Raw genomic sequence first — 22098 nt, 5'->3', positions numbered from 1 at the left:
TGCAACGAGCCCGCGCACAGAGAGGTTTTGCTTGCTGAGCACTGCAGGAGCTCACCCTGGCTGTGAAACCAGCCATGACTTACTGACACAACCTATTGTCAGCTACACCAGAAAGACAGATTTAATTTATGGAGAAGAGGTTTAGGACCCATGGAGGCTCTCGTCTGGCAGGCCACCAGAGGCGACCCCCTGATGGTTCAGCTGCATATCAGCACCCAAAACTTACTGTTGCCATGCAACAAAATACCCATTTCATAGCAAAATCCCATCACAGCCCCTCAGCTCACACATACACCTGGCAAATGTTTTGGGGAAACTCCTCCAGGGAAGGCTGGTGGAGGGGTCGGCAAGCAGGGAAGGATTAGAAGATGGTCAGAGGCCTGGAGCCACTCTGCTGTGGGGACAGGATGGGAGAGTTGGGAGGGTTCAGCCTGGAGAAAAGAAGGCTCCAGGGAGACCTTAGAGCACCTCCCAGTACCTGAAGGGGCTACAAGAAAGCTGGAGGGGGGCTTTTCACAAGGGCATATAGTGACTGGACAAAGGGGAATGGCTTTGCACTGAAAGAGGGGAGATTCAGATCAGATATTAAGAAGAAATTCTTCCCTGTGAGGGTGGCGAGGCGCTGGCACAGGCTGCCCAGAGCAGCTGTGGATGCCCCATCCCTGGCAGCGTCCCAGGCCAGGCTGGACGGGGCTTGGAGCAACCTGGGCTGGTGGGAGGGGTCCCTGCCCGTGGCAGGGGGGTGGGACTGGATGGGCTTTAGGGTCCTTTCCAACCCAAACCATGCCGTGATTATGCTGATGTCTCTGGGACGGCAGCACAGGTCTGGTCTCCTCTCCGAGGGTTCGTGCCCTCCTGCAGCGCTGCTTTACCCCTGGAGCAAAGACAAGGCTCTCTACATATTCGCCTCCCCACGCTGCCAGCAAGCAGGATGGCTCTTCCACAGCCCCAGCACAAGGCCATGGCAGCAGTGGGCTGGCACCATGGCAGTGGCACAGAGCAGGCGGCTACTACCACAGCCACAGTACATTCAGGCCGAGTGTGAGGGACTCTCTGCCACACAGTTCAAGTGTGGGGCTCATGTCCCTTGTGTTGCAGATGAAAAAACTCCTTCAAACCCAGAAAGCAAATGCGTTGATCAGAAAAATTCAAGACACTGATTAAATGCAGCAACATGAAGCGCCAGCGTTATACATGGGCAGGCGCACAGCTTTTAACACACAACCTACAACATCACAGACTAAACACCGAGGTATGTGGCCCAGTCCTCATTCGATCAGTCCATTACTCAGATATTCTGCTAATGAGGGCTCCAGTTTGTGCTCTCACAGACAGAATCATTAGCTAGAAAGAGCCATACTGTATATGAAAGGAAATAACCAGCTCTAACAATTCCACTTTTATCTTTGGCCATAATCAGCCATAATGCACATGTGCAATTAGCCCAGTTATTAATTACGCAAAGGCTAAGTCATTCCTGCCCCTCCTCCAGCTCAAAATTTTTCCAATCCAACAGCTGACCCCTTCAGCTTGCACAACTTATGGCCCTTCCTAAATGCTACTTCTTAAAACTCCTCTTCATTTCTAATAACATTTTTGCTCAGCATTTAATTTAGAACCAAAATTTTATCCAGACAGCAAAGAGGCAGGTTATCTGCCCAGAAACTTCCCACTCCCCAGTGGGGAAACTCTCACAGGACAGAACAGCCCTGTGAGTGGTACACGCTACCGAGAAAGGCACGCACTGCTCAGAAGCAAGATCTTCTCACATTTCACAAATAAAAAGCTACAGCTTGGAGAACATTAAACATTCATGTTAAGGGTTACACCTGCAAAACGAGTCCCATCTTTACTGTACTAGCCGAGGAGCTTCCACAAGCAATCGAGAGTGACTGTGTTGTTTTTTTTCCCATGATGCAGGTTGCTTCATCCCAAACAAGTCTGTCATGAAACTGCTCTGCCACATGCCATGCAAGCAAGCCAGCCACTATTTCTCAGACGGACTAAAGGTTTCCAGCACCACACTGAGGAAAAGGGTGAATTACACAGGAAACAACCTCCAAAAACCCATAGCTACAAACAGCATCCGATTAGAGTGAAAGATGACGCTTTTTTTAAAGGAAAAAAAATTTAATGTGTCTCTGAACACAGACAGCTCTGCTACTGTAACACTCCCCATGACACACTGGCCTCTCGGACCTGCTCTCATCTGTCTTTATATTTGCCACTGGAAACAGAATCTTTGTTTTTTGCTGCTGGAAATAGAACCTTTTGCCAGAAACAGAATCTTTGTTTCTACAGACGGCTCACGTGTTCAGTCGCTGGTCTCAAGGCGACCGCTGCGTTACCTGCGAAAGTTTTCTTCTCCCAAGCAACCCAGCCCCTCGGAGCCAGACAACACTGCCGTGGCTGCGGGCACCTGTGCCGCAGCAAATGACCGTGCCCGGCTGGCCCTGCCACGCCGCCGCCCACCGAGGTGCCGGGGGGCTCCAGAGCAGAGGAGGGGAACCAAGATCCTGTTTGCATCACAGGCACTGGCCGCAGCAGCGCGGTGAGACCCCCGCTGCCTGTGCAAGCACGGTGCCGGCAGCAGGGGCCCCGGGGCGGAGGGCTCAGCACCCAGCAGGATGGGCGCTCCGCCGCCCCACAGGGGGAGGTGCCCCCGCACCAACCCCAGCCACACGCTCCCCCACGGGGGGAGAGCTGCCCCCCCAACCTGTCAGCCCTCCCTCACAGATGCTCCGCAGCGGAGGGGACTCTCCGCGCCCCAGCACCCACACAGCACCCTCCCCCGCCACATGCACACACCCTGGGGCGGAGGGAGCCCCCGGCCCAGCCTCCCCGCCCGGCCGAGCCCGCGGCCGCGCCCAGTACCTGCTGCCCAGCCGCTCCCCAGCGCCGCTCCCCGGCTCCCGCTCCCGGCAGCCAGCGGCGCCCGACCGCCAGGACCCCGCTAGGACCCTCCGGGCTGCCCGTTCCGCCGCCACACCGCCCGCCCGCGCCGCCGGCCGAGCCTGGCGTCAGGCACGGCGCGGGGCAGCCCTCAGGGGAAGAAGGGCGGAAGGGGCCTCCGGCGGCGCGCACGCGCAGTGAGGGGAGTGAGGCGGCCGGGCGCGCCATGGCGGGGGCGAAGTGGAAGGAGGGCGGCGGGCTGGGCCAGGCCCCCGGCGCGACGGGGACAGGTGGAGCGGCTCATCCTGGCGGTGGGGTACCGGGGCCGGGCCAGAGCGAGCGGGGCGGCCTGCGGGCGCTCCTAGGGCCCTGCGGAGCGGGGCGCGGCGGGGACCGCCTGTGGCTATAGCGGTGGGGCCGGGTCCCGCCCGTCGGGGAGGTGGGGCCAGGCAGGAGGAGGAAGCGGGACGGAACGGGACACGGAGCCGCCGGTAAGTGCTCCAGGCCTGGCAGACCCGCGGCGGGGGGGGCTGGTCCCGGGCCCGTTGCCATGCAAACAGGCCACTTCCCCCCCCAGCCCCGGGAAGGGTCCGGTCCCGCAGCCCCGGGAGGGACTCCCCGGCCCAGTGGTCCCGGTGATCCCCGAGCCACTGCGGCCGGGAGCGGGCGGGGGCTGGCAGCCCCCGACCCGGTGCGGGTCCCTATGGCGGCGGCCCGTGCCCCCCTGGAGGCCGCGCTCCGATCCCGGCAGCGCCGGCAGTTTCCCGCCCACGAAGCCGCTGGTGACTCCCCAGTTTGCCCGGCTGCGCCCAGCGCTCCACTAACGGGACGGTGGGACGCGTCCCGCGCCCGCGCTGCCGGCCCTGCCGTGGCCGCCCACCCACCTTGGCCGTAGTCCCTTCGTGCCGGTTTCACCCGTTACGTGCCTGCGGGCGGCTCCCGGAGGGGCTGCTCCCGGCCGCGGGGTCTGCCCAGCCGCGCCCCCCCTCCCCTCGAGGCAGGGCTGATGTTGGCCTTTCTCCAGCTGCCGGGACTCCCGAAGCCCTCCCCATCCCAGTTAGCTTCTTCCTATCCTGCGGGCTGTGCCAGGATGTCTCCAAGTTTATGGATCCAGGAACCAGGATTAGTCTGGCTGGTGCTTTAGTGGTCTCATGGAGATACAGCCCCTCGTTTCTTGCCTAATTGCAGGAACACTAACCCAGTGCAATCACACAAGTGTCGCCGGCGCCAGTTAACACCAGTATTAACGCCCCTACCCCGCTTTCCAGCACCGTGCTCTCCCACCCACAGTGCTGCCACCGGAGCCGGCTGCCAGTGTCTGACCTGCCTGTTGGGAGGTGCATGGGGTGGGGGTGTCCCCTTAGCCAGGGGCTGCTGGGTACTTTGTCCTGCTCCCTCCTCAGCTCTGCCGGCGGCTTCGGGATGTGCTGTGCCGCGGTGAGCCATGCTGGTTAGTCCTCTCTGGTCACAGTGGGATTTCCACTAGGGATAAACCACTGTGTTGGTGTACAAAGCCAAGCAAAAACGAAACAGCACTGCGCAGTGCGTCACAGCTGGGCTAGGCAAGACCACACTCACCAAGGCAGGACTTTCTTAACCAGTTTTGCAGAAACAGTTAAAGTGCACCCAAAATAAACTCGGGCCTTGATGAGTTGCGGTACCTGCTGCAGCTTGGCAGCCCAGGGCCTGTGGGCAGCTCCGACCTGGCTGGCCAGAGCACAGCACACCGTGCCTGACTGTGCCTTTCCCCCACAGCAGCCAGATGCCCAGGAGGAAGGAGGTGCCGGCGCTGGGCAGCCTCTGCCTGCAGAGCCTGGCCCAGCACATGCAGAGCATCTGGGTGAAGGACTACAGTGAGAACTACCTGGATGAGTACCAATTCCGCTTTGTCATGGGCCCCTTTAATGACCTGGGTGAGACATGGGGTCTGTGGACCCCCTCGGCAAGGAGGAGGAGGATGGGCGAGTGGTGCCAGGGCACTTGCGCTGACCCTTGGCCCCCCTGCAGCCGGCAGCTTGGTGCAGGATCTGATCAGGCTGCTGGGCGAGAGCCGGCGCCTGACACGGGCAGCGCTCCACCTGCTCCTGCTGCCTCACCTGCGGGAGCTGAGCCTGCGCCCCTGCCCCAGCCTCGCCAGCAACGCCATCGGCCAGCTCATCACCCTGCGCTGCAAGGTCAGTGGGCTGGGGGTGCCCACCCTCCATGGGGCTGGACTGGGCTGCGGATGCCCACCCTCTGTGGGGCGGGTGAGCGGGGCTGGGGGTGCCCACCTTCCATGGGTCAGGGGTTGCCTACCTTCCATGGAACTTGGTGAGTGGGCCAAGAGCTGCCCCCCCTCTGTGGGACTGGGTGAAGCAGGACTAGGGGTGCCCACCCACCACAGGTGGGTACACAAATGGGGAGAGGGGCATCAATGTCCCCTCTGCCCCACCTGCTGAGGGGTCTTTGTGTGCTGGCAGCAGAGCCTGAGCTCCCTGGACCTGCATGGCTGCAGCCGGCTGTCAGCGGACGTGCTGGTGGACCTGGCAGAGGGGCTGCCGCAGCTGAGCCGGCTGGGGCTGGCAGAGACACAGGCCAATGTCCAGGTGCTTTCGGCCGTGGGCTCCTGCTGCCGACACCTGCAGGAGCTGGACGTGTCCCGCTGCAAGAAGGTGTCCCCGTGCGCCCTGCGGCACCTGGCCTATGACCCGCTGGCGCAGTCCCTCTGCTGCCCTGTGCTCCGTGTCCTGCTGGCCCGCGACCTGGAGCCCCCAGGGGATGGCAGCATGGCGGCGGTGCTGGCTTTCCTGCTGCTGGCCCTGCCACGCCTGGAGTTCCTGGCCCACGGCGCTGTACCAGATGCCCTCCGCCTCCTCCACGGGTGGCAGCTAGATGACTTGGGGGACACAGAGGGCTTTCCCTCGCTGGGGGAGCTGGCACGGCAGCGGGGGGCTGCCCCGGAGGGCCCCCGGATCACCCTGCCCCTGCGGCAGGTGGAGGAGGTGGAGGAGCCTGAGCTGGCCACAATCCGTGCTATCTGTCCCCAGGCTGAGGAGGCCAGTGTGTGGCTGGGGGACAGCCTGGCGGGCGGCTGGGAGCTGCTGGGCTGGAGCTGCCTGGCCAGGCTGACCCTGGGCTGCACCGGGCGGCAGGGCTGGGCGCTGGCAGAGGTGCTGCCGCTGGTACAGAGCCTGGGCCCCCGCCTGCAGACCCTGGCCCTGCACGGCTTCTGCTACCAGGACGAGCTCTCCCTGGCCACCCTGCTCGCCAGCTGCCCTGACCTGCAGGCCTTCAGTGCCGAGCTGCACGCCCCACTGGACACCGACCCCGATGGTGAGATGCCAGCCGAGCCATCCCACTGGGACACAAACCTGCTGCCCCACGGCCTCCCCCAGCTCCAGAGCTGCTTCCTGACCCTGGCCAGCACCACTGGCACCTTCCCAGCCCCTCATGGGCTGGTGCTGCGTGCCACGCTGGCCTCACTGCTGTGCCATGCCCCACGCCTGCGAACGCTCCGCCTGGTTGGCATCCCCTTCCCGCTGGACTCTGTGTTTGAGACCGTGCTGGCAGCACCAGGGCTGCCTCTGCTTGAGCTGCAGGAGCTCTCACTGGCCGAGAGCCAAGTGTCCAGCCAGACTGTGTGGCTGCTGCTGGCCTCAGAGGGCTGCCTGCACCACCTGGACCTGTCCCACTGCCGGGACATCCACCGGCGGGACTATGACAGCTTCCTGCAGGCAGTGTGGAAGCAGCAGCTGCACCTGGACATCATCTGGGAGTAGTCAGCACTGGCTGCACAGGGCTTTTTAATAAAGGAGTTACACCACGCCGACTGCATCGTCTGTGCCCCGCTGCGGTGGCAGTCCTGGTGTGGCTGGGCCCCGTGGCTGCTCTCCCTTTTGGGAAGGGGCTGGGGGGCTGGCTCAGGTGCGGTGACCCCACTCTGCTGTGCTTCAGGACACCGGCACAGCTGGGGCTGAGGCAGCTCCCCATGCCCTGGCGCCAGCATCCCATTGGCAGCATACAGCCCTGTGTCCCAGGGAGCTGTGGGGACTCCAGCACAGCTGCTGCTGTGTCTCCCTGCAGTGCTGCTGGTGGCTCAGGGCCGAGGGCCATCAGTGAGCCCTGTCAGCCGCTCTGACTCTTCCCAGAGCTTGCGAGCGAGGCCAGGGTCGCGGGCAGCCCTGGAGGGCAGCGCCAGCCTGCAGTCACTACTGAAGTACTTGCCTGTGATGCCCGAGACCTCCTCCGAGACGGCGCAGTAAATGGTGCTGACAGCCCCCTGCTCTGCCGACTGCCAGGCAAAGGCAGGTGAGGAGGGGGCCTGGCTGCCCCCTGCCCACCCACCGGGGCCATGGGGCAGGGGTCCGGGCAGGATCTAGCCCCACCACCTGCCCCTGCTCACCTTTATGAAGGGGCGGATGAGAGTGAAGAGCACTCGGACGGCCCAGCTGAAGTGGCGCATGATGCCAGTGCTCACCACGCCAGGGCTCAGGGCATTGGCGGTCACCCCTGCCAAGCCGCACCATCAGCACCATGCTGGGGGCATGGCTGGGGCTGTGGGGACCCCAGCACGGGCAGGGCCCTGCTTCTGCCTCTGGGGTCCAAATTCCTTATCACCATCCCACTTGGAGCAGCGGGAGCAACCCCGAGCCCAGCCTCACAGCAGGGCCTCTCCATGCCTTGGCACCGTGGCCACCACACCTGGCTAGGGCTGTGCCACCCTTGGTGGACACTGAGCGTCCCAGGGAGTTTCTAGAGGGGCCAAGACCCCTCAGCCCCAGTGCACAACCCCTGCGTCATGGCACAGCAGCGCAGGGTGCTTGGGCAGGCAGAGGGGCCTGGGTGCAGCCCTCCCCGGGAGCTGTGTGGCACAGCACGGCTCAGCAGGGTGCAGCTGGGCGTTGCACAGCATGACACAGCACGGTATGACTGACACAGCACCATGTGGCACGGCACAGCATGGTGTGGCCGCATGGCATGGCACAGCTCAGCCCAGCATGGCATGGCGAGGCACAGCACGGCACAGCACGGCTCAACCCTGCACCCACCTGTGCCCTGCAGGCGCTGTGCCAGTTCGGCAGTGAAGAGGATGTTCATCAGCTTGGTGCTGTTGTAGGTGGCATCAAAGCTGCTGAGCCGCTCCTGCCCGGTGAGGCAGCGGCTGTCGGCTGTGCCCGCGCTATGCCGGAATGATGAGACATTGACGATGCGGGCAGGTGCTGATGCTTTCAGGAGGTCTGCGTGGAGCAGAGGGTGAGTGGGGAGGGGTCCCCAGAGCCCCCGGGCCCCGTCAGCCCCTGCACTCACCCAGTAGCAGGTTGGTGAGCAGGAACGGGCCCAGGTAGTTGGTGGCAAAGGTCTGCTCCAGCCCCTCTGGCGTGATGGTGAAGGGCAGCCCTGGAAGAGGGGGGCATGCGGCACTGTGGGGCCAAGAGCCGGGCAGGCATCCCCTGCCACAGCAGGACAGGGAGGTGGGATGCCGGGACAGTGGTGGCAGGTGCCTGACCCTGGCACATACCAGTGAGGCCAGCGTTGTTCACCAGCACGTCCAGCCGCTTCTCCTCCCGCAGCACAGCCTGGGCGAAGGTGCGCACAGAGGCCAGCGAGCTGGTGTCCAGCAGCCGCAGCAGCACCGCGGGGTTGCCAGTGGCCGCCCGGATCTCCTCCACTGCCACCTGGCCCCGCTCCTGGCTCCGGCACGCCAGGATGGTGCGGGCGTTCCTGCGCGCCAAGTCCAGGGCCACGTACTTGCCAATCCCTGTAGCACACGGAGCAGGCATGGGCTGATCCCCACTGGGTCCCCGTGGTGAGGGTTCCCTGGGGGTCCATGCCCCTGTCCCTGGGGTCTGAGCAGCCCTGGGAGCAATAGTGGGGAACCCCATCCTAGGTAGCTCAGCCACTGCCATGAGCCCAGCCCCAAAGCTGGGGTGCCCCAGCCCTGGAGCAGGGGGCAGCGGGGCAGGTACCCCAGGGTGCGGGGCAGTGGAGCCAGGCTCCTGGCTCTGTGGCATAGTGTGGCTGTGTGGGGACTGGGATGGGGATGAGTCAGGATGGCAGCTGCAGGGTGCGGGAAGGAGCTGGTGTGGCAGCTGACCGTGGCTTGGGTGGTGGCTCACCGCAGACCACGCAGGCAGGACATCTGCCATGGCCACAGCCACCAAACCCACCCAGCACAACTCTGCATGGGTGCAAGCAACAACAGGCACCTGCTGGGGAACGGACCCCAGCACACATGGGGCCACCCTGTCCCTGCCACACAGGGGACATCCCAACCCCAGCACACAGGCACCGCTACACTCCCAGCCCAAGGGGTCCCACTGGCCCTGCCTGTGCCAGCCCCATCCCCAGCCTTGCAGCTGGACATGGGTGGAAGCAGCGACCCCATCCCCAGCATGCAGCTCCAGTGCAGTTGGTGCCACAGTGGCCAGCAGCATGGTGGCCTTGGCTCTTAGTCATCGACCTGCCAGGGCAGAGTCCGGCCACAGAGGCTGGGCAGGGACTGCGGGCACAGGGCTACCCAGTGAGGCTGGGCTGCTCCTGGGCAGAGGGCACCAGTCGGGTCGGGACGCCAGGGACCAGCTCCGGAGCACATGGTGCAGCGGCCAGTGCAGTGTGGAGTATGTTTGATGGCACCCAGCATGAGCATGCCATGGTCACAGGGCATTGGGAGCATATGGTGTGTGCCCAGGGACCAGCCACCAGCCACCGCAGCCGTTTGCACCACCAAAGCAGGGGCTGTGGTCCAGTGGCTGGAGAAGGGGGACCCATGTCCCCTGCAGGCCACCCATAGCACCATGCGATCACACCATCACCCACACACATGCCCTTGACCCCTTTCTTCATCCTGGAGGAGCAAGGAGCTGCCACCACCCCAGCTCCAGCTGCGAAAGGAGGGTGGCTGTGTCCCATGGCCAGGCAGGGCTTGCCGCACTGTACCCGTGTCCTACGTGTCCCTGGCCCCGCACCCCGCAGCTCCATCCCACCCCTGCAGCCCATGCATACCCCACCACCCATTTCCGCTCACCACTGTTGGCTCCGGTGACAATAACTGTCTTGCCGGTCAGGTCAGTGGGACACTTGCGGGGGTCCCAGGCGCGTCTCCTCCTGGCCCAGAGGAGCAGCCCCAGCAGCAGCGAGAGCAGGGACCAGCACGGGTGGCTGCAGGCACTCAGCAGCTCCATGGCTGGGGCACAGGGTCCAGCCGGGGCACCGAGGTGCGGCTGGGGGCCAGAGTCCGGCTGGGGCCAGAGGTCGGCTGGGGACCTTTGCCCAGCCCGGCAGCCCTGGCATGGCACAGTCTCCTCCAGCTCCCCGAGCCTCTGGGAGCAGCCAAGGGCCAGCCGGCAGGAGCATGGCTTGCTGGGCTTGTCCTCTGTGAGGAGGGCAGAGGTCCCAAGGTCCCCATCCTGCCATGCAGGGACACTTGGCCATGAGCCATGGCTAGAACCACAATCCCGTGGCAGCAGGGTCTTGCTGGAGGGGCTCAGGGGACAGCCCCAGTGAGGGACCCCAAGGTGCTGGGCTGTGCCTGGCGCACGTGGGGAGACAGGAGGCTGCACCATGGCGGGGTGGGGGTTCAGGCAGACCCTGCCCACCCCATCCCACTGGAGCAGCCCTGACTCAAAGTCCCTGTCCTCCCACAGCCTGGGGACGCAGGCACGGCCCTTCCCAGCCAGCCCCTTCTGGGGGTTCTGGCAGCTCAGCCCAGCAACAGATCCAGCTCTCCTGGGGCCCCACGCAGCCTCGGAGAACCACCAGCCCCATGCGGCTGCTGCTCCCTAGCCATTCTGGCCTCGAAAGCCTCCAGTGTTTCCCGGTGCTGTGCTCCAGCCCCAGCTGAGCCATCCCTAAGCATCATCACACAACATCACAGCCAAAAACCAGTTCTTATAGAAAAAACTGGGGTGCTTGTGCAGCCAGAGCGCTGCTGGAGCTGGCAAACAGCCCTGTGGTGGCTCAGCCCTGCCAGCCCCGATGGCTTTGGGTGCAGGGAGTGGAGCCGGGGCCACCCACCTGGGCCACAACCAGAGACACCGGCTGTGCAGGACGAGTGGCTGGGAGGCAGCTGTGCCCCCGCAGGCAGGGACCCGGGCCAGCACCACAGCCTGGGGACACGGGGCAGGGGCAAACCCCAGGGAGTGCTTGTGCAGTAAGGCCACACGGGTGCTTCACCCCCTGAAGCCCCTCTCATTTCTCATTTGGTGGCAAATGAGCCACAGGGTACAGGCTGCATGTGGCTACAAGCTGAAAAGCAGATGGTAGGTGGCTGTGTGGTGTGTGCCGGAGGGCTGGCAGCCCCCGGGCTGCTGTAGCCAGGCTCCCAGCCCCTGCTCCAGTGCAGGAGTCCGTGGTGCTGGTCCTCAGCACAGGACAAGAGCTGAGCAATAGAAACTTCTTTATTTAATTCTGTTTTCTTTAGCAGAACTTGCAAAAGGCACCGAGCTCCTGGCCTCGCTGACAGCCAGGAGAGCCTGTGGCACCGCGTTGGTGCCCTGCTCTACGCCAGCCCAGTGCTTGCAGTGGTAACCTGCAGGGATGCTGGGTCCAGTGGAAACGTGCCGAAAGCTGTGGGCAAGGAGCCCACCTGGGACAGGGGGGGTGTCTCCTGGAGCTCAAGCACCCAGCCGCAGCACCCAGCCCTGGAGCTGCTGGAGCCTGTTTCCCAGACCAGGAGCTCCAGGATCGGGGGTTAAGCAGGCAGGTCCGCTCCCTGGGGTGTGAGGAGGAGGATGGGGAGGGAGCTCATGGAGCACCACTAGCCCCCTGCAGCACCACTGCTCCTGCCCGGGGCAGTGGCTGCACCACCAAAGCGGAGACACAGCACATCAGGAGCGTGGGGGGAGCCGGCCTGGCTGCACCCTCATGCTGGGGCTGTGGTGAGGCATGGGGCCGGTTCACAGGAAATTCGTGGGACATGGCAGGGAGCCAGGTGGGGGCTCTGAGCCAGGGGTGCACCCGCCACGCTGCTCATGGGCCCCAGGTGGTGAGGTGCTGCCTTCAGCACTCACCATCACCCATGACCTGCTCGGCCACAATGGCTGGGAAGGGCAAGGTGGGGCAGATGGGTCTCAGGTCCCACTTGGCCTCCCCCATCTCATCACCATCCTCATCCTCCTCCTCACCGTGTGCAGGGATGCAGACCCTGTGTATCACACTGCCACCCCATCGGACGGTCACACCAGGGGCCAGCCAAGCAGGGTCCAGCAAGGAGCCAAGCTGTCGGGGCACAGGGCCCGGGGGCTGTGGGGACCCTGGGGGGAGCAGCTGGAGCCATCCCCGTCCCACGGTGGCCAGCCCCCAGGGCAGCTGCAAGCTGCCCAGCTCCAGTGCCTGGCTGTGCCAGCCACCACCGCAGGGACATGCAGGCAGCTTGGCCTCTGCACCCAGGTCCAGGTCCAGCACCTCCACCTGGGGCTTGATCCAGTGCTCAGGCCGGCTGCCAGGGCCCAGCCTGCGGACCCCTAGCATGGTGCCAGACCCCTCTTGCTTCACCCCTGTGCTGTGCAGGGGCCTCCCTGGCCAGATTGTTACCAGGCTGGTGCAGGAGGGACGTGACAATGGTGATGTGTGGCTGCTGGCCCTCATGACGCTGCTCCCCACTGTGTCCCTGTGGGGTGACTGCAGCAGACACCATCCTGGCTCCAGCTGCCCTGGGGTCTTGGCCAGGCCGGAGGGTGGGCAGGGGGCTGGTGGCCTGGCCAGAGGGGCTGGCCGAGGCAGAGGCCACGCACGGGGAGGTTTTCCCTTGGGGGGTTGGGAACTGACGGCTGCCTTGTCCTGCGGCGGCTCCAGGTGGCACGGCACAGGCACAGGCAGGATGGCACAAGCACTGGGGACCTGGCCAGGACAGAGTGGCTGCATGGGGGGAGATCCAGTGTTGGGTGCTGGAGAGGGGTCCTGCCTTCCATGCTCGCATGCAGCCCTTGCACCAGAGACCTGCGTGGGAGAGGGCAAAGGGGGACCTGGCATGGGCTGGGATGCTGGGGTGCCCTACAGGTGTCATCGGTGCTGCCTCCCCTGACCCAGCAGCACTGGCAGAGGGTGCAGCCCCAGCCCCCTTGTTGTGCGGGAGCTGTGTGGGTGCTGGCAGTTCAGCACCCAGCACCATGACGCAGGGAACCATGCTGACAACAACTAAACACCCACCAGGCAGACCCGACAAACGAGCCAGAGCTCCCCAGCGGCTCAGCAGGTGTCCCCTGGCCCCAGAGCAGCCCAGGTTCAGCCCATCCCTGTGGGGCTTGCTCGTGGCCACAGCAGGCTCAGGACACATCTCACCTTTCCCTCGCCCAGCGAGTGGTGGGCGTGCAGGACAGGGACAGAGCCCTGTGCCCAGGAGTCCACGGTGCAGGGCTCAGGCTCCTCATCCTCCTGCCAGATGCCATCCCTCTCGTGACCCGTGTCCCCCTCATCCCGCATCAGGAAGCGCCACTGGACAGCATGCAGGAGGGCATCCCGTGCCTGGCCCACGGCAAAGGGCACGCACTGCGGGCAGAGCCAGCCTGAGCCCCACGCCCCCCGAGTGGGGGCTCTGAGGGACCCACACTCACCCTGGGCACCCAGCACCCCCCCAGCACACCCACCTGCTGAGCCGCGTGGGCTTTGGAGCACTCGTCCAGCAGGCGGCCCATGAGCTCCGCGATGATGTCCCCGACGTCCCTGTCTGCCCGCCGGGCCCCGAGCAGGTAGAGCCATTCGGCCTCAGGCAGGCGCCCAGGGCCAGCAGCGGCTCGGGCAGCGGCCACGGTGGGCGGCCGGGACTTCTCCCCACGTGACTTGGGGGCGGCCGCCCGCTCCCGGGGGGTCATTTTCTGCATGAGACACGACAGCCCTCTCCATAGGGTGCGGGGGCACCCGCAGCAGGACCGTGCCAGGCCACACGGTTCCCAGGATGGAAGCAGCCTGCGGTGCCCCTCAGCTTGAGAGGGCCCAGAGATGAGACCCCCCTCGCTCGCGGCCCAGGGGTCCCTGCTGCCCCAGGCCCTCAGCAGTGACACCGGGTATGGGGGAGCAGGGGGAGCCTCCGTGCCCTGCCCCATGGCGGCGGCGGCTCTAACATGGCGTCCTGGTGCTCCCCACAGCACCTCCGTGTACCCCAGCTCTTCCCAGCACACCCTGATACACCCCAGTGCATCCCAGACCTTCCCAGCGTACCCCAACACGCCCCAGTGCATCCCAAATCACCCTAAGTCACCCCAGCTCACCCTAATATACCCCAGTACACCCCAACCCGCCCCACCATGCCTTAGTATAAACCACCTCATTCCAACTCACCCCAATGCACCCCAGTACACCCCAGCATGGCCCCAGTACGTCCCAGTACACCCTAATACAGCTCAATACACCCCAGCACACCCTAATACACCCCAGTACCCCCCAGCACTCCCCAATATCCCCAGTATACCCCAATGCACCCCAGTACACCCCAGCATGGCCCCAGTACGTCCCAGTACACCCTAATGCAGCTCAATACACCCCAGCACACCCTAATACACCCCAGTACCCCCCAGCACTCCCCAATATCCCCAGCATACCCCAATGCACCCCAGCTCACCCTAGTACACCCCAGTACTCCCCGGCACTGCCCAGTATCCCCAGTACCCCCCAGCACCCCCAGCGCCCCTCAGTACGAGCACACCCCAACACCCGCAACCCCCCCGCTCACCTCAGCCCCCGGCCGCACCACCATCCCGCCGCCCGGCCGCGAGGCGCGAAGCGTCCCGGTTTCCACGGCAACGCTGGCCCCGCCCCCCGTGCACCGTGACGCCCCTCTGCCGCCGCCTGCGTCATCACGCCGCGCCGCCGTCTCCATGGCTGCGGCGACCGGCGGGTCAGCTTCCCGTGCCGGGCACGGCGGGGACCGGGGAGGCCCAGGGCCGGAGGGGAATCCCGGGGCCGGGGGAAGCCCAGGACAAGGGTGGGGGGGATCTCAGGGCTGAGGGGGGATCGCAGGGCTGGGGAGAGGGATCCCAGGGCCGGAAGGAGGATGCCAGGGTTGGGGACCCCGTGCCGAGGAGGGGGGGATACCGGGGCCGAGGTGAGGGGAACCCAAGGCTAAGGAGAGGGCAGCCTAGGGCTTGAAAGGGGATCCCAAGGTCGGGAGGGGATCCTAGGGCTGGGGACCCAGGGCCGAGGGCAGGGGGAGCCCCAGAGCCGAGGCGGGGGACCCCAGGGCCGGGGGGTGAGCCCAGGGCCAGGGCAGAGCCGAGGGCCGGAAGGGCCTGGCAGGGGTACAGGGAGGGCGCCGCGGCAGTGGTGGCTCAGGGAGGGCAGCGGGAGGCCGGCAGTGAAGTGCATGGCCAGTGCCCAGATCTGCCCCGGCCCTGCAGGATGTACCGCAAGGAGAAGAGCATCCAGCTGAAGAGCAGCAGCGCGGCCCTATACAACAACCTGAGCGTGCTGCCCCTGCCTGGCAGGCAGCTCACCTGCTTCAGCACCGTGCACGGCCCCAGCCTTAGCATGGTCACTGCCGATGGGCTCGGCTTCTCCCACCGCCAGCTGCAGGCAAAGGAGGGCGGCATGACCGTCAGCACATCCCTCCTCACCCAGGTACAGGCAGCGTGCCCGAACCCCTGCTTGGGCCACGGGGTCGTACAGCTCAGGCCCTGCTTGGCAGATCCTCCAGCGGGGAGAGCAAGCTCACCGGCCCATTATCTGCCACCTTCTCACTTCCAGCCTTCCAGCAGACCCATCACTGGGAGGGCTGTGACATGCAGCAGCAGAAAGCAGGTTCCCTGACCTGCACCATAAGGAGTGCCCGCTGCTTCCAAAGTTGGAGGCGGAGTAACCACTAAACCAATAAGCGGCTCCCAGTGTGGCTGTGGAGGAGATGGCAGGGAGGGACGGCTATGTGAAGGTGGAAGGAGTGTGGTGCTGCCAGCACCAGGGTTCACCAGGGCTGGTGGGAACAGGACGGGGTAGTGCAGTGTGACAAGGAGTGCCTGGGGTTTGCTGTGACATCGTCTCTTGGTCTCTGCTTTTACCTTCTGTGCCCCAATGAGGACGATGCTCACTTGGCAGGGTGTCTCAGCCCTAGCAGAGGTCTGTGCTTAAATGCCGACCTTCTCTAAGCCAGGTACATGGGACCCACTGACCACTAGGCCCAAACAGGCCATCTGCCGAGTGCGGGGAGGAGACAGTGGTACTACGGAGTGGCGAAGAAGGATCTTCCCAGCTGAGCGCATGTGGCTGTAGAACTACTTGGGCAGAAGCAGGAGCCTGCAGTGTCCTAATTATGGGGAAGGGGAGAGGGAAGGAGCATCCTGGGCAGGTTTGTGAGACCTTGGGGGGTCCCAGAGGATGGTAGGAACCCATCTCCCATGACAGGAGCCAGAAACATGCATGTCTCTGGTCAGCTGCAGACTGTCCCTCCCCTGGAAGGTGGGGAGGGCTTTTGGCCTGTCTTTCCCTTCCCCGGCCTCCTGCTGAGCTGCCTTTCTTTCCAGGCTGCTTGGTGTGTCCTGCCATCGCGGGTCCTGCTGGTGCTGACCTCTCAGAAAGGGATCCAGGTGAGGCAGTTTCCTGGGGAGGGTGAGGAGCAAAGTCATGACACTGGGAGGATGAGCTTGTGTGGACAGCTGGGCTCCTGGGTGCACGGGGGAACCTTCTGAAGGTCCTGCTGCACACCCAGAGAGCTGTCTAGGGGCAGTGGTTGAGCCTGAAGCCCTGAGAGAAACTTCCCCAGTCTCTTGGGCCTCACCCCGTTGCTCTGTCTCCAGATGTACGAGTCCGATGGCTCCATCATGGTTTATTGGCACGCGCTGGATGTCACAGAGCATCCTCCAGGTAAATCCCGGTGGGAGTGCAGCGGGAAGCCCACAGCCCCTCTGCCCACTCTTCTTCCCTGGATGCCTGTGATTCCTGTAGCGCAGCCCAGTTCCTCCTGGCCTAGAGACCCCAGCAGCCTTGCTCCCAGTCTCAGCTGGGACTGAGCCAGGACATCCGACACAGCAGTCTTGCAGAAGGGTCTGGACAAGATCATAGCGTCACCCTGACTTCTCTGTCCTGGCTCAGCAGGGGCCTGGGGGGGTTGGAAAGGGGCTTGGAAGCACCCAGCATGGCAGCTGTGGGTCTTGTCCTAAAAATGACACTCAAAACAGGCCCCTGGTGCCTCACACCGCTGTGCTGGTCTCCCTATTTCTGGGAGCTGCCGCAGGTCGTGACCGGCTCTTGGTTTCCCTTCAGCACAAGCAGTGTTTGCTCGAGGGATTGCTGCAGCTGGCGGACGCTTCATCTGTGTGGGTGAGCCAGGCTGGGGAGTTTGGGGCCAGATGGGAGGGGAGGGTGGTGCTGGGGCTCAGGGATGGTGTGGCGACGTGAGGTCAGCCGATGGGGCTGGGTTGGCCCCGCAGTGTCTCTGTGGGAGCGACTGTGCCGAACAGAGGGGCAGGTTGGCGAGTGGCATCAGTACGGAGCCGCCCTGCAGAGGCCGCAGGGCTCGGGGGGAGCAAGGAGCCCAGCTGGAGGCTCAGTCCCAGGACAGGGTGTGACAAGTCCCTGCTGATGCCTCCTCCGGCCCACCCGCAGGAACGTCCTCTGGGCTGGTGCTGGTGTTTGACATCCCTCCCAAAGGGACGAACATCATGGTGAGCGAGGTCCTGGAGCGGCACTGTGATGCCATCACTGACATTGCAGCAGAGCTGGGTCAGGCGCCGGTATGTGTGGGGTCAGCTGTCAGCAGCTGGTGGGGTCCCTGCTGCTTGGGGGAGGGTGGTGGGGGCTCCAGCTGTTCCCTCAGCCCCACGGGGACATCTCAGAGGTGCTGGCTCTGGGAACTGAGGTTTACCCAGGCCATGGCTGAGCCAATCCTGGAGTGCAGCCAGTCACCCTGGGAGCCCGTGCTCTCTGGGGCCAGCCCAACCTCTGTTGCGGGCAAACCATGGGGAGGCTGTGGTGTGGCAGAGGTGCCCCAAGCCAGCCACTCTCCACGGTGCAGGGGAGCAGGTGGCTCTGCCATCTCCTTCACCAGGGTTGCTAGCTTTTGTGGCTGCCTCTGCACGAGGGGCATCTCCCCTATCCAGGTGGGATAAATCTCAGGGAGGAGGTGGCTTGGGATGGCTACTTCCTCGGCCCTGCTCCCAGGAGCCTGTGAGCCATCCTGCCATGGCTTAGCGCAGCCTCTCAAGATGAGGCAAACCGGAGCCAAATGTAGTTTAAAATGTACACTGTAATATGCCAGGGCTGTTCCCTTTGCTGCCTGGGCAGCTAGGAGCAGCTATTCCATCCATTATCCCACCATCCCCATTTCCATTGGCCTTCAGCTGATCTCTGCCTCAGCACCTCAGTCTCTGCACATTTCTCAGCTGATGGAATCTCAGGCCCGGTCACCCAGGCTCTGGGAGAGCAAATGCTGGCACAGAGAGGGGCAACAAAGACAGTGAAGGAGCCGATCCCACCGCACATGCAGCAGCATGGCTGTGGGAGCATGGCTCATTGCCAGCCCAGAGTATTCCACGATCCATTGGGCTGAGTGCTGGCACACAGCAGAGCTGTTGGAGCTAAGGCTGGCTGTGGTACAAGAGCAAATGGGCAAAACTGGCCACGAATAAACCCACGCGAAAACTAACGCTCTCGCCATTAGAGCGGCGAGTTACTACAGCAGAGCCTCCCTGCGGGAGTGTGGCGAGAGGAGGGCACAGGACATGTCCTACCCATGGCTCCGGAGCCATCCCGGGGGACTGGCTGCTGGGACAGGACCCTGCTTGTCCTCCCCAGGCTGGGCGGTGGGGTGTGAAGAAGCCGAGGGCAAAGCCGTGCCTGTGTGCTGGCTGGAGGGATGAGCCTTTCCCCCTTGCCAGCGGAGGGAGATAACCGACCCAAGGTGTAAGCGGGACCAGTGACCTGTCTTGTGGCAGATGAAATAACTTCACCTGATTACAGAGCACAGTCTGGGACCGGAATGGGGCTTCCTGCAATTCAGCCCAGTCTGGCTGACATCTCTGCAGACACACTAATTGGATTCCTCATTATTGGCTGACTCCTTCCCAACGAGGACACTTTCCTATACTTTAATTAGTTACATTTAACTTTCTCTGCGTTTGGGACTCCCCTGAACAATTAATTGCCTAGAACTGGTTCCCAATTAGCCTGGATATGGAGCTTGTTTATGTGAAAGCTGTTCTGTCATCTACCTCTCTCTGCAGTGACTGTCCTCTAACGTGGCTCTCTTGGACTTTCACTGTGGTTTGTTAAAGGCTTGTGAGTGAGAGACGGGGCCTGGCATGTGAAATCCCAGGTTCCTGTAAGGTGAGGTGTTGAGACTCAGGCACAGAGGGAGGAGATGCAGCAATTCTTCCTAGAAATTTATCCTATGTGTAATTAGTGTTGCTAAACACAAACATGTTTAAACTGAAATGCCCGTGTGTGATCCCAGCCAAGCCTTGCTCGTTCACAAAAGGTGTCAGCAGTTTCTATGAGCTGTTAAACTTTAAGCTTGTTCTGCTGCAGGCTCTGGCTTTGCTGTGCAGCAGCTTCGGTGGTGCAGGCAACTGGGGCAGCAAGAACTTTCTGCCTGGCGTGAGTCAGCTGCTTGCTGCCAACAGCATAGCTGGCTACCCCGCAAGCGGCGCCAGGGCGGACGCTGACCCACCTCTGCTTCACAGGATGGGGCTGGTGACCTGGTGACCGCCGATGACGCTGGGACCCTCTGCGTCTGGAGCACAGGAGAGGAGTTTGCCCTGCTTAGCAAAATCCCGGCCTTTGGGTAATCCTGAGGGGCAGGTGGAGCCACGCAGTGGGGTCCTGTGAGTGCGCGGTGGCAGACATCCCCGGCCAGACCGTGTTGGTGTCTCGCAAGGGATGGGAGGGTGGCAGGAGGGGGACACCCAGCACCAGCCCCCGGCATGTGGGTCTGCAGCCAGGAGGGGAGGAGGTGAGACGTGTCCCTGTGCCCAGCTGCACCTGCTCCTCCGTGAAGCTGTGGAATGGGATCGTGGCTGCTGGCTACGGAAACGGGCAGATTCGGCTGTACGAGGCAACAACTGGTCTCCTGCGCGCTGAGGTCAATGCTCACGCTCGTTGGATCTACGCACTGGACCTGGCACCACAGACTGGAAAGGTATGGCTGGCTGTGCTGGGGCATCCCACCCCAGCAGCCCACCAGCCTGGAGTGTGGCAGCCTGCGGATGGTCAGGCAGGAGCTGCTTCCTTGCCCCAGCACACGGCATTGCCACCTCCATGGCATCCCTCTGGCCTCCCAGTCCCCATGGCCTCTGTCCCGCTCCCTTTGCAGCTGTTGTCGGGTGCAGAGGACTCCTTTGTTCATGTTTGGAAGCTCAGCAGGAACCCGGACACGGGCGATGTGGAGGTGAGTCTGTGCAGCAGCAGCCCTCAGTGGGGAGCCTGGGGCAGGCTGGTGGTGCTCCAAGGCATCGCTGCCCTGTGGGGCCACAGCACAGGCCCTGCTCTGTCCTCTGTCCTCAGCCTCTGGTGAGGCACCATGACCACAGAGAAGGGCTCAGTGGAAGCCCCGCCAGGCCCAGCCTGAGCAGCATGGGATAGCATGGCTGTCTTCTGTCCCCTGCTGCGATCCCCAGTTCTGTCCTAGACTGGCAGAGGTACAAGCCGGGAAGGCTGCTCTGTCTGACGGGGATATGGTTCTTGAGCTCCTGAAAGGGCAAGCTCAAGCCACGGCCCACTGGCCTGCCCACATGCCCACGGTCCTTGTCTGTCACCCCGAGAGGATGGCTCTGCAGGTGGGCAGGGGCCTGAGGCAGGTCCTTGGGCTGTGGCTGTGCCACGTTTCGGCTCCTCTCCCCGCTTGCAGGTGGAGCACTGCCACGGCGAGTGTGTGACTGACACGCAGGTCTGTGGCGCCCGCTTCTGCGACCCCGAGGGAAACTCTTTTGCCGTGACCGGCTACGACCTGAGCGAGATCTTCCGCTACGGCCGCACGTAGGCTGCGAGCTGCGGGGTCTGTCCAGGGCAGGGAGCACTGGGCTACCCTGGCACTGCGGTGCAGCTGCACTGCAGCACTGTTGGCAAAGGGGAGTGCATCGCAGACCCCCCACTTCTGCTCCATGGGGCCCGGGCAGCAGCGGCACAGGGGTGCAAATCTGTGCAGAGGTGCAGCTGAGCCAGGATCCCCTCGCTCCCAAAGTGAACCTGCCCTCAGCGTGGCATGGCCATGTGCCGGGAACATGGTCTGGAGCGGCTCCAGCTATGCAGGCCCCCGAGTGGGTCCGTGAGCAGGGGGCTGCCCTCCCACTGGCCCCCCCAGCCCTTCCTGCAGGGTAGGCGGGCCAGCAGGGCAGGGAGCAGAACCAGCTCCCCTTTTCCCAGCCGCAGCTTTGGTGCAGACGGGAGAGGATTCAGGGCAAACCTGTGTGACACGCTGCTCCGGCCGGGAGAGCCTCGGGAGCTGTTCCCAGCCGGGGCGACGGCGCCTCGTGGGTGCAGCACCCGCGGGGCCGCCCTCCCCTGGGGCAGCACCGTTACCCGGGAGGGGAGAGGAGCTGCTGCCCCTCCCCAGGGAGACATGGGGACGCGCAGGTCCCCGTGGCACCTTCCATCCCCACGGCACTTCCATCCCCATGGCCGCTGGCCAGATGTGCAGGGCTGCAGCTGTGCTCCGGGGCTGGAAGAGGCAGAGGCAGCTGCACCGCGCTGTCTGCCAGGGCCCCCCAGAGACAGTCGTGTCCCCCCCCAGCGCAGCCACTGTGCTGTCCCCCTGCTCCGTTCTCACCCTTGCCCCACCCTGCTGGCTTTGGCCCTGACCTAACCAGCCTGTGTGGGAAGTGGGGGGCAGATGCTGCGCCAGGACATGCCCTGGGCCCTGCCCTGGCCCCCCGGGGGCTGCCCTGCCCCAGCTCTCCCGTCCGGGCCGCGGGAGCTGACACAGCCCCAGGGACCAGCTCAGCCTCTGGCTCCGCTCCCAGGGCGCTGCGGAGCCAGCTCAACCCAGGACAGGCCCTGGAAGGGGGGGAGAGACCCCCCTGCAGCCCCCAGCCCCTCCTGCCATGCCGGAGCTGGGGATCCAGCTCTCCCTGTGCTGCCCAGCCCTAAGCTATGGGGCAGAGACACCCCCCAATTTCCCAGTCATCTGTTCTCCCCAAACACACACCACCTGTGAGCCCCCCCGCCCCAGACAGGGGTCAGTCCCACCGCACATGCCATCTCCTCCCCACTGTGGGTCAGGACCCCATGCTTCTGTTCCCCATGTGGTGTGTACCCCCTACCCATGATAAATGCACCTGAATGAAGCCCCCTACCCCGTGTTGCTCCTTCCTG

General features: G+C 63.9%; 5 protein-coding genes across 10 annotated transcripts in view; 2 read left to right on the top strand and 3 right to left on the bottom strand.

The window, feature by feature from the left end:
- DCTN1 (dynactin subunit 1) overlaps positions 1-3120 on the bottom strand; it is an 84686-nt gene extending 81566 nt beyond the window's left edge. For 5 of the 6 annotated variants that reach the window (XM_055702888.1, XM_055702891.1, XM_055702896.1 and 2 more), the window contains exon 1: positions 2875-3120. In XM_055702888.1, the coding sequence (XP_055558863.1) occupies positions 2875-3120 (246 nt within the window). The remainder of the gene's footprint in view (positions 1-2874) is intronic. The other variant, XM_055702927.1, reaches the window with a different exon arrangement.
- Positions 3118-6696, top strand: LOC106630889 (uncharacterized). Its single transcript, XM_055702953.1, has 4 exons — positions 3118-3383; positions 4648-4805; positions 4900-5066; positions 5352-6696. Exons 2-4 carry the CDS (start codon positions 4655-4657, stop codon positions 6648-6650), a joined length of 1617 nt encoding a protein of 538 aa, XP_055558928.1. The 5' UTR covers positions 3118-3383; positions 4648-4654; the 3' UTR covers positions 6651-6696.
- LOC102052245 (retinol dehydrogenase 12-like) lies at positions 6658-10135 on the bottom strand. Its single transcript, XM_055702960.1, has 6 exons — positions 9896-10135; positions 8390-8629; positions 8179-8268; positions 7920-8108; positions 7274-7380; positions 6658-7162 (listed from the first exon to the last, which is right to left on the bottom strand). Exons 1-6 carry the CDS (start codon positions 10050-10052, stop codon positions 6968-6970), a joined length of 978 nt encoding a protein of 325 aa, XP_055558935.1. The 5' UTR covers positions 10053-10135; the 3' UTR covers positions 6658-6967.
- Positions 10136-11449: 1314 nt separating this feature from the next.
- On the bottom strand, positions 11450-14683 carry C1H2orf81 (chromosome 1 C2orf81 homolog). The gene is made up of 4 exons (XM_055700601.1): positions 14537-14683; positions 13455-13682; positions 13150-13356; positions 11450-12807 (listed from the first exon to the last, which is right to left on the bottom strand). The coding sequence occupies exons 1-4, from the start codon at positions 14681-14683 to the stop codon at positions 11869-11871; spliced, it is 1521 nt and encodes a 506-aa protein (XP_055556576.1). The 3' UTR covers positions 11450-11868.
- Positions 14653-22085, top strand: WDR54 (WD repeat domain 54). The gene is made up of 10 exons (XM_027799921.2): positions 14653-14701; positions 15201-15420; positions 16317-16379; positions 16590-16656; positions 17056-17112; positions 17398-17525; positions 19473-19573; positions 19765-19927; positions 20102-20176; positions 20636-22085. Exons 1-10 carry the CDS (start codon positions 14682-14684, stop codon positions 20765-20767), a joined length of 1026 nt encoding a protein of 341 aa, XP_027655722.2. The 5' UTR covers positions 14653-14681; the 3' UTR covers positions 20768-22085.
- The last annotated feature ends 13 nt before the right edge of the window (positions 22086-22098 follow it).

Source organism: Falco cherrug, chromosome 1 (assembly GCF_023634085.1).
Source record: "Falco cherrug isolate bFalChe1 chromosome 1, bFalChe1.pri, whole genome shotgun sequence".
Taxonomy (NCBI): Eukaryota; Metazoa; Chordata; class Aves; order Falconiformes; family Falconidae; genus Falco; species Falco cherrug.
The sequence above is the reverse complement of the archived record's forward strand: the minus strand, read 5'-3'. Positions and strand labels throughout refer to the sequence as shown.

Coding starts and splice junctions, on each gene's coding strand:
- LOC102052245 (XM_055702960.1), bottom strand. CDS start 10,052: ATGGAGCTGCTGAGTGCCTGCAGCCACCCGTGCTGGTCCCTGCTCTCG. Junction 8,269..8,389: donor GAACAACGCTGGCCTCACTG/GTATGTGCCAGG, acceptor CCCCTCTTCCAG/GGCTGCCCTTCACCATCACG. Junction 8,109..8,178: donor GCTCACCAACCTGCTACTGG/GTGAGTGCAGGG, acceptor TGCTCCACGCAG/ACCTCCTGAAAGCATCAGCA.
- WDR54 (XM_027799921.2), top strand. CDS start 14,682: ATGGCTGCGGCGACCGGCGG. Junction 16,657..17,055: donor TGTCACAGAGCATCCTCCAG/GTAAATCCCGGT, acceptor GTTTCCCTTCAG/CACAAGCAGTGTTTGCTCGA. Junction 19,928..20,101: donor TGGCACCACAGACTGGAAAG/GTATGGCTGGCT, acceptor CTCCCTTTGCAG/CTGTTGTCGGGTGCAGAGGA.
- LOC106630889 (XM_055702953.1), top strand. CDS start 4,655: ATGCCCAGGAGGAAGGAGGTGCCGGCGCTGGGCAGCCTCTGCCTGCAG. Junction 4,806..4,899: donor GGGCCCCTTTAATGACCTGG/GTGAGACATGGG, acceptor GCCCCCCTGCAG/CCGGCAGCTTGGTGCAGGAT. Junction 5,067..5,351: donor TCATCACCCTGCGCTGCAAG/GTCAGTGGGCTG, acceptor GTGTGCTGGCAG/CAGAGCCTGAGCTCCCTGGA.
- C1H2orf81 (XM_055700601.1), bottom strand. CDS start 14,683: ATGGAGACGGCGGCGCGGCGTGATGACGCAGGCGGCGGCAGAGGGGCG. Junction 13,683..14,536: donor TGGTGCGGCCGGGGGCTGAG/GTGAGCGGGGGG, acceptor TGTCTCATGCAG/AAAATGACCCCCCGGGAGCG. Junction 13,357..13,454: donor AAGCCCACGCGGCTCAGCAG/GTGGGTGTGCTG, acceptor CTCTGCCCGCAG/TGCGTGCCCTTTGCCGTGGG.